The sequence below is a fragment of the Solanum stenotomum genome, chromosome 8, assembly GCF_019186545.1.
Source record: "Solanum stenotomum isolate F172 chromosome 8, ASM1918654v1, whole genome shotgun sequence".
NCBI classification, from domain to species: domain Eukaryota; kingdom Viridiplantae; phylum Streptophyta; class Magnoliopsida; order Solanales; family Solanaceae; genus Solanum; species Solanum stenotomum.
Window position 1 is genome coordinate 3547357 of NC_064289.1, and position 17265 is coordinate 3564621.

The 17265-nt window shown below is 31.2% G+C and overlaps 1 protein-coding gene across 1 annotated transcript; it reads left to right on the plus strand.

Annotated features, from left to right (window-relative positions):
* The first annotated feature begins 10668 nt into the window (after positions 1–10668).
* Positions 10669–12789, plus strand: LOC125874673 (dof zinc finger protein DOF3.2-like). Its single transcript, XM_049555668.1, has 2 exons — positions 10669–10903; positions 11595–12789. The coding sequence occupies exons 1-2, from the start codon at positions 10868–10870 to the stop codon at positions 12465–12467; spliced, it is 909 nt and encodes a 302-aa protein (XP_049411625.1). The 5' UTR covers positions 10669–10867; the 3' UTR covers positions 12468–12789.
* Positions 12790–17265: the final 4476 nt, after the last annotated feature.

The following is a 17265-nucleotide window of genomic DNA, read 5'->3' on the forward strand; positions in this document are numbered from 1 at the left end:
AGAACCACACATGAAAGCTGCTTATCATGTCCTTAGATATCTGATGCAAGATCCTACTTTGGGAATTTTCATCTCAAACAAGCCTGATCTTACGGTTACTGCTTACTGTGATTCAAATTAGACAGCTTGTTCTGATTCAAGGAGGTCGGTTAGTGGGTATTTGGTTCTTATGGGAGACAGTCATGTCAGTTGGAAGTCTAAGAATGTAACGACCCGAGAGCACCCCTTAGTCGTTACCGGCGTATTCGACCTCTCGGAGGTCTTATACAAGCCCTTAGCATTCGTCATAGCATTTATCATAGAAAAATAGCGGAAAATTTAAAACTTTTTCATAATATAACACAAGACATAAAAGTCACCTCATTAAACCTTTAATACAAAAATTGGAGTACTACGTCTCAAGGTAGCCATTTTAAAACATGACTACAACACAAGAGGGACACAACCCTTACAATACAAAAGAAAACTACTATCTAGTACATAGAACTTAAGGAAACTCTTTTAACATAAAGGTCCTTGAATCTCTAAGGACACACCCGAACTTTGGAATAGTAAGTCAAGCTCATCACTTCTAGGAAAGACCTTTTAGTCACCATCACCTACACTTGGTGTAAAAAGATGAAGAAGAATGGTGTTGGTATAAGAATGCACTAAGTATGATAACCATGCAAAACATGCTTTTAAAAGGACATTTAGTTGGAAACTATGCATTATGTCTTTTCAGAGAAACTTCAAGAACATTTAGTACAATAGGCACAATATAAACCACGTACATCATCATACACATGGAAACCATTCATAATAGCACATAGAGCCACTTATAACATTTTAGGCACATTCAATGCATACAATACATTACCTTCATCTTTATCTTAACTCCTTTCCTCAAGCAACCCTTAGGGAAGTACTTGGTGCAATATATCACCTTAAGGTTACCAAGAGTGAACTTACATATAGCCTTCATCAATCTAATCACATATATTCATTGACTCATAAGTACACCATAAGACATAGTCTTTACATAGAAACCATCACCTAAGACACCCCCCCCCTCACACTAGTGCAATGTGCAAGTAGCATCCCATAATACTACTCACACCAAGTGTAAGTGTTCCTAGGAAGCCACCATAGACTAGGCACATCATATTCAACAAGTCATAACATCTTCATTTAGCATTAGACATAAGACCATCATACTTCATAACATCATATAAGGACTCATTCCTTTACTACATCATTAGTCATAACCCATTTAGTTCATATCATAGGTAAACCACCTTCACAAGCTCACTTGTGCAATGTACACATGGAGTCTCATACCCCCACACATACTAAGCAAACCCATTAAGAAGTCATAAGTGTAATTCACATGCATAAACATACTTCATGTCTTGACATAGGTAATGGCAACCTTAACATGCTTTCATATTAACATACATAGACCATAGTCTTCATTACATAAAGAGCCTAATCATAACCTCCCTTAGAGTCCACTTGTGCAATGCATAAGTAGGGTCCATAGTCCTACCTACACTAAGTAACTCTTCACGAAATCATGACTAGAGTTCATATTCTTATCTTAGTTCATTTTTTAACTTTCGGGAGACATTGCCATAATCGACATAGACCATGTGAGCTATATGCAATCCGATGTTCTACTCCCACATCGAAAAGGGAGGGTACTACTTGTCAAAGTAGGACCTACATACATAATAACTATCTAGTGGATCCACTAAGCTAATACCTACGAGGGCACATAGTTATGGAACAAGGAGATTGCTACTACAAAACCTTGACCTACTAAGCATGGAGGTTTCCATCTCATGAGACAACATCTATGTTGGGAACCCAGACTTACTAAACGTGAAGGGTCTCTTGTGGGAAGCCGGACTTGCTAAACGTGAAGCCCACACTCTCATTTTTCATGTTCACTCGGTGCTAAGCTTCAACTCCCTTTTTAAAAATCTTTAAGCCTTTATTTAACATTAGTTCATAAAATAGGCTTTAGGGACTTAATCCCTCATATCATATAGCTTAAAGGTTTCTAAGATGAGAATGGTCTTTCATCATAGAACCTACATTATGTGAGAATGACCTTTCACATAATCATACCATATTCATAACATAGTCTAATTTAGAGTACAATTGAGGAAACCTTTCAAAAGACTCACTTTCACTAGAATATGATAAACCTTATTCATCAATTCATGTGTGTGTACATATGTGAGAAAGCCTTTCACATAAACACCTTTATACAACACATATTCATACCTTGCTAATCTTACACTTTGCATGCATAATAAGATGAAGTAAGGGTGCATATAAGAGTTCACCTTTCAATAGACACCATAACACATCATATTCATAGCTATACAAGTAGAGTGTGTGTGCGCATATTGGTCCTTATAGTGACATATTAGCAACAACATTGATATTGAATGTTTTTTCCTTAAAGGGGTCACAACACATTCACAATGTCCTCAATTCATGAGCAATTCACATATAAAGCCCTTAGGGATTCTAGACCACACCCACACTTCATCATAAGAGACAAGGACACATTCAACATTGAATAGGTACTTCTAACATGTATATGATCAAACATTCATATAAGGGTCATTCCACAATAGTACCTAACATAATCAATCATGTAGACCACACCTTATCCCTAACATTATCATTCGTTTTATACTCCTTATCATCAACACACTTTAAACATCATGCTAGCATTGAGGATTTCACATATAACCTTCATAGCATAACTTCATAAACATATGCATCATAATCATCAATTCACTTCACATCTATTGCCTTCAGGGCCATGATCTCAATATGCATAAATAGACAAGAAGTGAACACCTCCATCATAAATGGATCAAACCATACAACATAAATTATCATAGTATAGACTAGAAGTTAGGTCAACTTACCAATTCTCCAAGCCATGATCACCATAGATCAATCCTCAAAAACTCATAATCAATTGACATAGATAGCAATAGGAATCAACAATGTAATTCAATATCATAAACATAGTCTAAGTACAATTTCATAAACAAAGGGATCAACCCATAACTTTGCCCATAAGGCCATAATCCTCAACTCATCAATATACCAACAATTCAACATGAATAAGTATAGATAATCATAGGAAACATCAATACAATCTAATCTAAACATAATTTCACCAATAGAGATCATATTCACAAAGACCCACATCATAGGCCAATTTTTTAGAATTTGGGGATCATGGGTTCTTCAAGAATTCCTTTGAAAATTGTCTTTAAAATATTAATTTCAGATTAATTCATCAATAGAATGATTTAGAAAATCGTTTGACAAGGAACCCATGTTTAGATTGAAAATTGGGAATTTTGGTCTTTGAATCACTTTTGAAAATCTTGATAAAACTCCTTGAATGAGAGGTTATTCAAGAATCAAGAGTCACCATACCTTAATTATTGAAGATCCATGAAATTGAAGAAGAAATCAGTTGAAAACCCATCTTCTAGCTTGAGCTTCATCAAGGTCTTCAATAGAGTTTTTGAGAGAATCTATTTTGAGAGGGAAGGGTCAATTTGAAGAATGAGGTCTAATTTTAGGTTTAGGGGTTTTAACCAACTTAAAATACTCTAAAATAGGTAGAATAACCGTTTATATTAATTCCCTAAAGTACCCAAACTACCCCTCACTTAGTTGGACCTTTTAAATAAGTCAAACTTTAGTTTTATTTTCGCAGATTTCGTCGGGAAACAAGTTCGCGACGTGGAGGTGTTCCCACAAGTTTCTAGAAATTAAATTTCGAGGCAGTAGAGTCTGCGACATGTTTGTGACGCGGACCAAACATTTGGCCCTTGGTGGAGCTAGTCCGCAACACGGACATGCTCCCTCCAAGCACAATCTCAAGTTGCCTTGGCAGCTTGCTTGGCCAAGGTTGGGGTCCTCCTCAGGGACCCTTAGGGTGGCCCCTGGGCGTCGTATCCGAACATTTTGACCCTAAAAACATTTATTAAGACACTAGGGCCACCTCCACTGATTTTAGACTTCAAACAACACATAAAAACACGAACAACATACTAGAACACACCAACACGTAAAGGACTAGTTTCTGAACGTTTTGGTCGTCCCTTGACGTTTGACTTCCAAACTCTTTAAACTGACTTAAAAGGCTATTCTTCATTATTTTAACAAGTTATTAATGCATAAAACTCACGTGAGACTCTATTTTATCCTACTTCATTTTGAGGGTCGTTACAAAGAAGCAAGCTACAGTGTCACTATCATCTGCAGAAGCAAAATACAGGGCTGTGAGACAAGTAGTAGGAGAACTAGTGTGGCTCAAGAGATTACTTGATGAACTGGTGGTGCAAAGTTCATTACCCATACGTGTATTTTGTGACAGCCAAGCTGCAGTTCATATTGCTAAAAATCCAGTTTTCCATGGGAGAACAAAACATATTGAGGTGGATTGTTATTTTGAGAGGGATAAGCTTCAACAAGGACTGATTGCACTTCATCATATTTCCACAAACTCACAATTAGCAGACATATTTACCAAGGCCTTAACTGGAGTCAAGCACTCTACCATTCTAAGCAAGTTGTCTGTAATCACACTACCTCCAACTTAAGGGGGGTGATAGAATTAGTTAAGACTTAGAGTTAGTTACTTAAAGTTAGTTAGGAGTCTGCTAAACACTGCTGAAGTAGTTAGTTACAATTAGTTGGTTAGTTGGCTATTCTCATGTTTTATTCGTGTATATGTACACAGCTGTTGTATTCATTATTCATTCGTTGAGAAAGAAATAATACAGATCCTCTCTTCATTCTAGAATGACCCATTGTATCCTCTGTTCTTCTTTCTCTTTGAGCTTAATCTCCATTAATAGAAGAAGCTCACTGGTTTAATACTTCAATCAGTAATTCTGTCATATACAAAAAAATCAAATGACAAATATTTTGCATGTAAATTAAAACAGTTTAACTAGAACTACGAGTCGCATTGATTCATTTGACATATTTTGAATTTGACAGTTTTAGTTGTAAAATGATAACTAATCATTATATAAAACAATTTTAATTGTAAACTGGTAAAGTTATTCAAGAAATTAAGTGAGGCCAGAGCTGGACAACTTACTAACCACTAGTTATTAGTCAAACAAATGTCAAACAAACGGCTAACAATGCCATTTTCCTATTCTAAGTACGTAGTAGCTTGTTTTACGATGAAGCATAGCATATGACCAAAAAAGGAAAAAAAAGTGACCATATAACCAATTAATTTTAAGGAAATTACCACCTTAAATATTACGGAAATTTGTTTACATCATATATGTTATATATAATATATTGTATATTTTGCCTATGTGAACTAAATTAGTTGTTCGAATGATATATATTTGTAAATTTCTTTGAAATTATTTCACTGGACCAAAAAAAAAAAAAGTCATAGAGACCTAGCTGGACACTAGATTCGTCCTATGATTAATACAAATGGTTGGTGCAACTTAACTTCCGTGTGAACTAAAATGATTACACTTGTCCTTGTTAAGTTTTATTTTTTTGGCATATGTGAAATCATATTATTAAATCATACTTGCTTCGGATTAGTATGTTTTACTTTAATGTAATAAAATTAATTATTTAATTAAGTAATCAATCAATTAAAGTTTATATGATTGTGTAGTTGGAAGAATGGGGCACTTGTAATTAAAATTCTTGGGATCTAATTGGCTTTGTCTTTGCCTAATCCATTTCAATCAATATTCTTCGTACCTAAGGTTGGGATAAATGTGAATACTTCGAGTTGAAGGAATTAATCCACCGGAAATTGCTCCTTCCTTCAACTAACTTGACTGCATAAATCACTAAATAAAAACTAATTTGTGTTTAATTAAACTAATTGATGTATGATATATATTTAATTAGTATTACTTAAGGGTAAATATGTTTACGGAAACAAAATTATGAAGTTATTCACTATCAAAGGATGTGTTGCATTGGATGAGACTGATTTTTCCTTTCTTTAATTATATGTCTCAAATTCGAATAATGAATATCAAAAAAAAAATTGGTAGGAAATGTTTTTTTTAATATAGCCCTATCCTATGCGAATTCGGCGTAGTCGAAGGATACCTCGATTATTCCATGAAGAAGTGACTATTATTGGGAACTTTTTTTACTCTATTTATGCATGGACTATTAATTAAAGTAACTAAACAGGCCAACAGCCGCATAATCTAGGACCACAGAGTTAAATTAAGCTAGCTAGTAGCACTGATTTATTCCAAGAATTAGTGTTCTTATGCTTATCTAATTAGTCTAATATTTTAAAAGGTAAAGCAACTCATTGCAATATGAAGAGTGTTTTAAAAGATTCGAGACAATCATAGAGACTTGATTTTGTAAGATTAACCCATTAATTATCTGTACGTCTTAAAGAACGCATTGCGCATGTTTTAGTATTATGTACTACGTACATGCATTGTTAACCTCACACCACCAAAGATTGTGGTGAGTAAAAATCTCAAATTCAAGATCCGAGTATAATATCGTATTTTGTAGGGGTACTTTACCCTCTAACGTAAATATTTTCAGCACAAATTCAATTTAATTAAACTCCAAAATGAATATCGTACCATACAAACAAAAAGAAATGTTATGGTTATACTCCTTTAAGAAGGCATTTCTCGAAACTCATAAAATGAATAGAACGTTTCCCAATGAGCAGCGCCTGCACGAAGCACAAGGCAAATCTTGTGTATGATTTCCTCATCTCATTAGAACGTTCTCTTCAATCTGAACAAAATTATTTCCTTCACTACTTCTATCATTATAGTGAAAATCCCAGACGCATGCACATTCTTTTCTTCCTTAAATTAATACTCCTTATTAATTTATTTGTTCGATTTTAACGTGACATATATTTTTAAAAAATAAGAATAACTTTTAAATTTTATAATCTTAAATTAATAATATATAAAAAAAATTAATTTAATTTTGTGATATATAAAACATGTCATATAGATAATGAAAAAAATATTATTGTAGTACTAGTGATAGTAATACTCGCAAAGAGTAGATGCATTATAATGCAAAAAGAAGTATTGAAAATACTCATAAATTTGATGTTAATTATTAATTTCATTTTCTAACTATATATCGACAACCTTAAAAACACTCATCGATTTGACTAACTCAACTTAAATACACCATCCATCTATCATATGTCATAGCAAGTGGCTTTAAACTCCTGTAGAAGTGTATGACTTTTAATAAGAAATTGAAAGAAGTATGAAAACATGCACCTTTAAATATGACGAAAATTTAGGGATATACTTCACTTGTATAGCAAGATTATGAATATATCAAAATTTATTTAGTCATCCATATTTTTAAGACGGTCAGAAACAAAATTAATAATTCACCTAATTTCACTTTTTTATACGTGGAGGCTCTGTTTTTTATACATTCCACAACAGTACTTCCCTCTACTTTCACTTTTTTTTGAGTCAGTTGGTGTTTTATTTGAATGAAGCCAAAATTTTGACCAGTCAACTAACTTGACTGATCCCCATGTCATATTCAATTCTTCTTCATCAAACATCCTGTCCCACATTTGTTCCATGTGCCTACCACTAAAGAGGAATGGTTTAATTCTAAAAAAATAGTAATATTATTGTTGTTATATCGAGGCCTCTCATACGTATTATTGGTTCTAAATTGAGATGATTACAAAAACTTTTACTCCCACAATTCTTTTTACTTGTCCATTATATTAGAAATAATTATTTAATAATATTTATCCAGTTTAAAAAATTGAAGAGTTAATATTTCTTAAGATGTGTCACGTCAATAATAGACAACTATGATTTGAGAGGAAATTACATGTTTTTGAATTATTTTAGCTTCGCTAACAATACTGTCAAAAACAAATTTGGTTCAAATTTAAATCATTAACAAACAAATTTGATTGCTTTCTACAATTCACTTATATTAATCCAAACAAGAAAACATATATGTAGAAATTAATTAGTTATTCATGACAAAACAGGAATATTTTAGTTAAATAGGGAGTACCTTTTATGATATTGCTATTAAATGATAAAGAAATATAGTTTTTCTTTAGTGGAAGTGGAGTAGTATTTTGAAAAAAAAATAGAGGCAAAATATATACAAAAATTGGGAGGGAGTATGAAAATTTTGAAATGGAAAAGGAAGGAAAAAAAAATAAATTGTTCATAGGATCCGAAGATAATCAATGAGTGGTAGGATCAATGATTGATTGATAGTTTTTTTATATGAAATGATTATTCATTGTAAATGCTGTTACTGACAGATGATGACACCTTAGAATATTATTTCTATGTTCCTGTTGTGTTACTTTAATGACATATACTACTATTACTTACAACTAACAAATTTAAGAATATACTTACTCCGTTCATTTTTACTTTTCCACGATATTACCGAATATTTTGGCCATGAGCAAATTACAATAATAACAATTGCTCATCAATTATTTTCTTAGAAGAATAATATTTAATGTGTTTCGATTTATTTTTCATATAGTATCTTTTTTAGTTCATAATATTTTTTAGAAATTCTTCAATTCTAACTTTTTCACAAAGATAAAGTAATACTTTGATATAGACCTTTAGTTTAAAATATAAAATTCAAATTATTTTATTAAATCAGATAATAAATTAAATTATAATCTTACCACTCTATTTATATCGCTCAAGTAATTAAACTAGTCTAATCAGAATTAATGGGGGAAAAACAATCTTGAAGAAAAAGAATTTTGTTGTACTCATATGTCAGAAAGTTCAGATTTTAGGTGGACAAGTGTTAGATTCTCCATGTTTGTTTTCACATGAGTATATTTCTGTCAACACATTTCTTCAAGCACAAATTAGCTCACACCTATATAGCTCTAGTACCACTGTCTCATCACACATGGCACTCATATAACGTAAACTTTGTGTTTAAACAATCAACTCAATAACGATATTCGGATGAATACAATAACTTTTATTTAGATAAATTTATATTTATATTTGAAATTTATCAAATATGAATCAATATTTCAAACTAACTAATCTTCAAATTTGGATTTTCCATGAAAACTAATTAGGGTGATAAAGACAAGTCACATGCAAGCAGAGAGTACATTGGGTTAAGCATGCAAAATAAAGGTGTACCTGATCCAAGTGACCATTTTTCCCTCTTTGTATCATCACTTGTCCATTTCAATTATAGCCTTTAACTTGTAGCCACTCGACATATATATAGCCACGGCTCCTGTTGTTGTTGGGTCCAAATATATATAAATGCACCCAACATCAAAATATTCTTAAAATTATTTTCATTTTTTATTTGAGGCCAAAACTTTATTCCATTTTTTTGTGGGGATATTGGAGCCAAGCTTAGGTTCATCATTCAAACATATTTAATTCGTACATGAAAATGAAAATTAAAAGAAAATTTTAATAGAACTAAGATGATTTTAAGAACAAAGTGCACCTCAATTATTATGTTTTTATTTTAATAAAGTTTGTATAACCGAAATGACATGAGCAGGTACAGGACAAGGTGAGCTTACATAATGGGACAAAGAATGAGATCTCCACATCAATCATATGCTCATTTATTTTTTCTTTATATAATTCTTTTAATATATAATTTCTAATTAAAACTTTTTAGACATCATATTTTTTACGTATACGCTTTCATTATTTAGTCTTAGTTAAATTAATAACATATATTGTCATTTATTTACCATTCATGAATACCCTTTGACCATAGATATGATTTCAGATATTTAAAGATTAATACAAACAAGTATTTGTTTATCAATTTAGTTCATCATTTCAACTTTTAACTTTCAAATTCGAAAAATAAGTTCGATGAGTAATTCATGAAAAGTACTAGTTTTTGCTGAAATTTATATCCAAACACGGAAACACCTAGGAAAATCTAAAAACTTTGTTATCGATTTACATGAACTCATTAATATTTCCTGAAATCCTCCATGTATGTTCAAAATTTTACTAAATACTTGCACATTTTGTTTATTATGAATTTAATTATTATTAATTATTATATTGTACTCCCTCTGTCCCTAATTACTTGTCCACTTTTGAATTGACACACCTATTAAGAAATCAATTAATGACATAGTGAGTTTACCATTTTACCCCTATTAATTGTGAAGTGGATGAAAAATTCTGCATTTTTCAAAGTAATTAGTCATTTAATTGAGGGTATAATAGATAAAAAAAAATTATTCTTTCTTGATTTGTCAAAATAGACAAGTAATTAGGGACAACTATTAATAAAAAAATAGACAAATAATTAGGGACAGTATAACTTAATAACTTATAATAAAACGAAGAAGATAGGAAAATAGAATGATAGAATTAGGAAACTTGAAGCAAGAAGGGACCCATTGTGGGCATATACAGTTAGATTTTCCACTCCTTTGTCCCCTAAATATAACAGACCTAAGCCTTACACGTATTTCCTTATCTTATTTCTCAAATTTTTGCTTTATTTTTCTCTCTCACACACACAATAAGACATTGTACTTAAGAAACAACCCCCCCCCCCTAACACCCCACACCCATCCCCACCCCTACTTTGTCTACATTTATATATATATTGAGTTTGAGAAAGAGGCACTCACAAGTTGTTCTCTCTTGGCTTTTTCATAATTTTCTCTCCTTTTCTTAGCAAAATTCAAATATTTTCTTGTGCTTATTATTCAAGAGATCAATTAAGTACCAAAAAAAACATTAAACCATCTTGGAGGATTAATTAAGTTTTAATTAAGCTCTAAGTTTTGTGTTGTTTCTAGCTGTACTTAGTGATGGATCCCTCTAGTGCACAGCATCAAAATCTTCAGGTAAATTAATGAAGTTGTATTAATTATTAGTAGTAATGATGGTTTAATTTCTTTTGTTGTTATGTCAATTAATTTTCTTGGAGCTCTTTTGATTCAATTTCTTACTTGTGTGTTATTTTTTCATTTTCAATTTCCTTTCTCTGAGATTTTGTAAAAACAATAAATTCAAAGCTAGAACTACCAATCTTGATATGGAGTGAGTCTTTAATTTTACCCCAAAAAAGAGTTTATTCTATGAATTGAAATACCCCCTAAAAAAGACCTACTTTATGTGCCTAACTTCTAAGGAGAGTAGTGTATACTCTTATTACTTTTGCTAATTTTGTAAATTTCTTTTCTTTCACGAGTGTTGCTATATAGCCTAAGAACAAATTAAATTGATGCTAGCTGATCTTTACAAATTTAAAGTCACTCATCCCTTTAAGAAAATTATGTTGCTTTTCAAGTTAAAGATTTGATTTTTGAATGTCAAAAGTAAGGCATTCATACATCAATACTATATTCTTATAAGTGGAGTCTGGGAGGTAAAAAAGATGTTCGGTTCAAAGAAATGTATTATAAGTAGGAAATCAAAATATTAAGATACAAGACATTTATATGAAGCAAAAATATATAGCTAATAGTTCTTAACAATGCTTTTGTGTGTGTGTGATATCAAGTTCTGATATTTATAGTTAATTGTGGTGTTTAGGAATTGTCTTCTCAAACCCTAGAAAGCATGTTGGTGAGTACAAAGCCACAACAACAAGATCCAAAGAAGCCAAAGCCACCAGAGCAAGCAATAAATTGTCCAAGATGTGACTCTTCCAACACCAAATTTTGCTACTACAACAACTATAGTCTCTCTCAACCTAGATACTTTTGCAAATCATGTAGAAGATATTGGACCAAAGGAGGAACATTAAGAAATGTTCCAGTTGGAGGGGGCTGTAGGAAGAACAAAAGGTCATCATCAAGAAGTAGTAGTATTACTAGCCAAGATCAACATTCCATTATCAACACTCCTAATAATCCATTTTCCTATGATTCTAGTGATTTGAGCCTAGCATTTGCTAGGCTCCAAAAACAAGGAAATGGGCAATTGGGATTTGAAAACCATGGTAATATTTCAATGATGTGCAATGAAAATCCAAGTGGAATATTTCTTGATGCACTTAGGGGTAATACTGGATTTCTTGAAAATAATAATCCAATGAATGGATTAATTCATCAACAGAATTTGTACTATGGAGTTGGGAATATTATTAATGGGGACATGGGATTACATAATGTGGAAAATGGTGGATTAGGGGTGAATAACAATGATCAAGAAATGGGATTAATGCATAATTATGATCAAGAAATAAGCAGTGGTGTAACAACATCTACAACAATGACCACAGTCAAACAAGAGATGTGCAACATGACTAAAGATCAAGGTGATCACAACAGAGTTTTGTGGGGATTTCCATGGCAAATTAATGGAGAAGGAAATAATATGGCTGATTTTGATTCAACTAGGAGAATGTGGAATGGAGTTGGTGGATCTTCTTGGCATGGACTTCTCAATAGCCCTCTCATGTAGTATACTGTCTGACTAATTTAGATTCACGTTGAACAGGATCCAGTGATTAATGTGAACTCACGCTGAGTAAGATCCATAAAAAAACGTTTTTATTAGGAATTTCTCTATTTTCAGGGTTGGAGTTTGCTAAGCAAAAAAAGAAGAATTTTGTTCTTAGATTAGAGTTGAAGGTTAACTTAATGATCTTGAGTTGTGTAAAGAGATTTGGTTCACTTGAATCATCTCTCTCTATTTTTTTCTTTCTTTTTTGGGATGTCTTTTTTAGGTGTCTTCTTTGTGGATTGACAAACTAATTAATGAAAGTTGATTTATTTTTCTTCAATCTACTTGTACTGACAGACATCCAGTGAATATGTAAAATTTTGTTGGTTTATTTATGGAAAATGACTTTGATTCATAGAATCAGACATCGATATTTCATAGATGATTAATAAAGTTTGAATTCTTTCATAATGGTGATTGGTGGGTACTACAATATTATTTTGTCTGCACATGATGTTACATTATTAATTAAAAAATGTGTAGCTTGTTTTCAAGATATGTTATCATGATTGTTTCTTATTTTTAGGTCGATCTTATTTAATTGTTTATTTATATTTGAAACATTACTATGATCCGTTCATTTATTTTTAGTTGTCCAATATATTAAAAATAGATTTTCATTTCTATTGATCCATTTTATCATATTAAGATAAAAGTAAATTGTTTCAAATTATTCCTCAAGTCTACTATACTAAAGTCTAGCTTTTTTTTTTAATTTTTTTTTTTTTTTTTTATTATTATTATTATTATCCATTTTTAGAAATTTCTACCTTTTTACTTCATTTATGACTCGTATTCATAATTTTAAGATTAAATGTGAAAGATATTTATTATTCGAGTAACTTTGTTTGTCTACTGAAGCCTAGCTATGTTCAACGTGAACGAATAGAAAAAAAGTAACGATGGGAGTAGGATGGAATAATTAATGAGATTTGCAGGATTATTCTCTCCTTTCTAAGCAAAACAATGGAATTTTAATGAAGCATGAGCACCAATCTCGGGGTAGATTTTAAGATTTTAGATCTCTCTTCTCTTGCCTAACCAAATCCACACTGAGATTTCAGCGTGACAAAGATCATAATATTTTAATATTGTGGTAAATTCTAAAACGACCAAGATTTTGCGGCCAAATTTAATATATTGTCGGTCAAGAATTATTTCCCATTTGATATTTTCTTATTTGGTATTTATATCAAATAAATAAACATATTATGGATGATATAATATATATATGTTTATATTCATAGGCGAAGTCAGAATTTAGAGTTTGGAGTTCTAAATTTTTGTAATTACTGTTAATTATTTTTGTTAGGGGTTCACAAATAATATACATATATATTTAATTAATTTTCTAGTATAAATATGGAGTCTACAAAAAAGTTATTGGATTCGTTTGAACCCATGAACCTCCACCTAGCTCCACCTCTATTTATATTTACACTTCTACCACCCTAATTAATTAATATATATTTTTTCGCTGCACCTAAATTTTTAAATCATGACAAGTTAAATTGATTTTACATAAACATACATTAAAATTAAGTACAGTAAATTGACATTATGTTTCGATCTCAGTGTGGATCTGGGACCCACCACCACCACCACACACATATATATATATTGAATCTTGCAATCTCTTTTTTTTTTTTGGCAGAAATTTCGACGTATAATATTTGACGATGTCAATATCCGAAAAATAGTACAAATAAATTTTAATTTTTATAAATGTCAATTTCCATGTCGATAGCATAATATTCCAGCTGTTCTTGCAGTATTTCTTCTTTTTTTTTCCATAATTTCCACGTGCATATATATTTTAGAGACGCAAAAAAAGACATTCGTCAAACCTAGGAAGGACAGTCATATATTTTCTCCTGATAGAATGAATTAATTGAATTCTGCCCAAATTCATTGTTTCTAATATTTACTATTTATTAGACAGAGACCGCTCAGCTGCTGATTTATGATGTGGTAGGAAGAAAACATGTTCCAGCAAACCACCGCCCAGTTGAATTCTGATCCAACAATGTTGCAATCTTGAACACTAATAAGTTAATTTGGTGAAAGGTCAGACGTTGAATGTGTAGTTTATTCTGGGATGTTGTCCACACAAATATATGAGAGAGAAATAACGTAATAATCGAAAAGCAATAAACAACATATGAAAAGAATTAGCTATCATGGCATGACTAGTCATATGGCATGCACTAAACCTTCATAAGACAAGACGATACTCTACCCCTACTAGCATTAATTCTACCCTATTATGCAACATTCACTCCTTCCTAGCTAAACTCAATTCTTCGTTAATATAAAAATGCGCCATATTCCATCTAATTAATCATCTCTCAAATACTTAATTAATTTATTTTGTATCACAAAAGTCATTTAATTTTGTCTAGTTTGACTTTGTTTGTTCTTTCACTGACTATGGGTTAAACACTTAAAATTGATTTAAAGGAGTACAATATACATCAAGTGCTGAAAAATATGATTTTTAGGTCTTGAAACTGATTTTATCAAAATACGTAATAGTGTATTTAAATTGAAGTATTGAAACTGATAACATCAATAATAGGTTTGGTAAAAATGTTTGATACATCCTTAAAACTACTTGTAAAAAAATATAAATTTAAAAATATTTTTACATAAAAAAGGACCAATGATGAAAATAGTATCAACTGGAACTGGAAGTGAAAAGCTGCTAGCTGGATTTGGGAGTTTCAGGGCCCAACATAATTTTTGGGCTAAGACCAAGCCCATAAGTATGGGTTATTGCAGTACCATATACGTTTCTGGCCCACCCAGCTATTAAAGCCCACAACGACTTCCAATAAACAAATGAATCTTTATAGATATTTGGAAAAATTATCTACCCCGTTGTGTTAGCTTTTACAAATAAATGGACATTATGCTTGGATATATGCGTAGCTCATATAATATTACATTTTGTATTTTGCAAAACCTTCAATATTTTTTATTGTGTGAAACATAATATTCACTTCCACCACTACGTACGAACTCCGTGCTAAATTATTTACAGCAAACAATTTATTTTGATAAAATATGGCTAATTTGTCATTAAATAGAATTAACAATAAATTTGCTAACAAATTTATTTATCACTAATTTTAATTTATGTAGTATGTACTTTCACCAATTTAAAATTTGAAAAGAAAAACTCTCATGTATCTTTATAAGAGGGTGATTTCTTAATAAGGATATGGCCAAAGACAATCAGGGGTGGGTTTAGAGGGGTGTTCACCCGTATCTCTTCAACAAAAAATGAAGTTATATATAAGGTTTAAAAAAAAAATCAGTATAGATAGAGATATTTTAAATTCAAAATTAATTATTTTGAAGTTTCAAGTCCAAATTTTATGCATTACATGATTTGATTTTTTAAATCCTTTTTATGAAAATTTTGAATACGCTAGGAAGACAACCTATCTAGATGATGATAGTGCTAAATCATTAGGTTAGGACGTTAGGTTCTGTCATAGTTAATACTACATAATTTGCATGCACGACACTTTCGCAATATCTTTTATTGCATATTTGAGGCTCATTAACTTGGGAATTTGTTATATAGTTCAAATTTTTAAATGAAAAAAGATAAACCAATACATAAATTAAAGCTAGTCCTTTACGATAAATCGATAATGGATATATATGGACTCAGAAAATCGGTGAAGATAGATAAGGCTAAGTTAATTGCAGAATATATTACAATTAAAAATATAATTTTAAAATAATTTAGTTCGCAAATTAATTGATCCCGTGTCATTTCTAAGGGAAAATATATGAATTGCCTAAGATAACATATATGATAGAGCTAAATTATAATTAGATTAGGTGCTCTCATATTTAATATTTAATTTACATGCATGATACTTTCTCCGTATCCTTTTTATTGCATATTTAAGTCTCATTACCAAGTCAGGAATTTGTTATATGGTTCCAATTTTTAACTACACAAAACTATTTCTTTATCATAATGGATGGATATGGGACTCAGCAAAGTGGTGGTTTAAGTGACCCTCCTCCTCGTTCAAAAATTACATTGCTTAAATAAAGTAAAAACTAATATTTTGTTTTTATAGGCAAAATGTTGAATTCTCTTTGACATCCATTAATAGCAAGCGCTGTTGTTTTCAAAGCTACTAAGTACGTAACTACTAACTCTTGATACATGAGATAAGTTTAATTAATTTGTAACTAAAGTTATCAGTTTTAAGGTTCAAATATTAATTAATTCAATAGAAGACTTTGTACTAAATTCACCAATACGGTTCCGCCAGAGTTCATCAAAAGACACCATAAATGGCTTATTGACTTTGATCATCATGCAATTAGTCTTTGATCAACTTAATTATAATCATTTAACTTCACTCAATCAAACACTTTAATCTTTGAGGTCAAGAAAAAGACAACGTCAAATATCTCCATAAATCATCTTATACATATATTGACAGAAGGGGTTGGTTCATGGTTGGGGTGTGTGTGGGGAAAGACAAATGTTCGTCATACTGTCCTAGTGATCCTAATTACTTCTATGTAACAACCTTTATCACCCTCTCATGACCTTTGAACCCAAAAATAAAGAAAAAGAGCAAATCACCATCTCATTTTTTAAAATATAAATTTATTATTATTTTTATTTCTCACATGTATCTGTCTTGAGGTTCTATGGAGTCTTACTTATTAAAACGCTCCTTAACCAAAGGCAATTTTATATCACGGCTCGAACCTGACG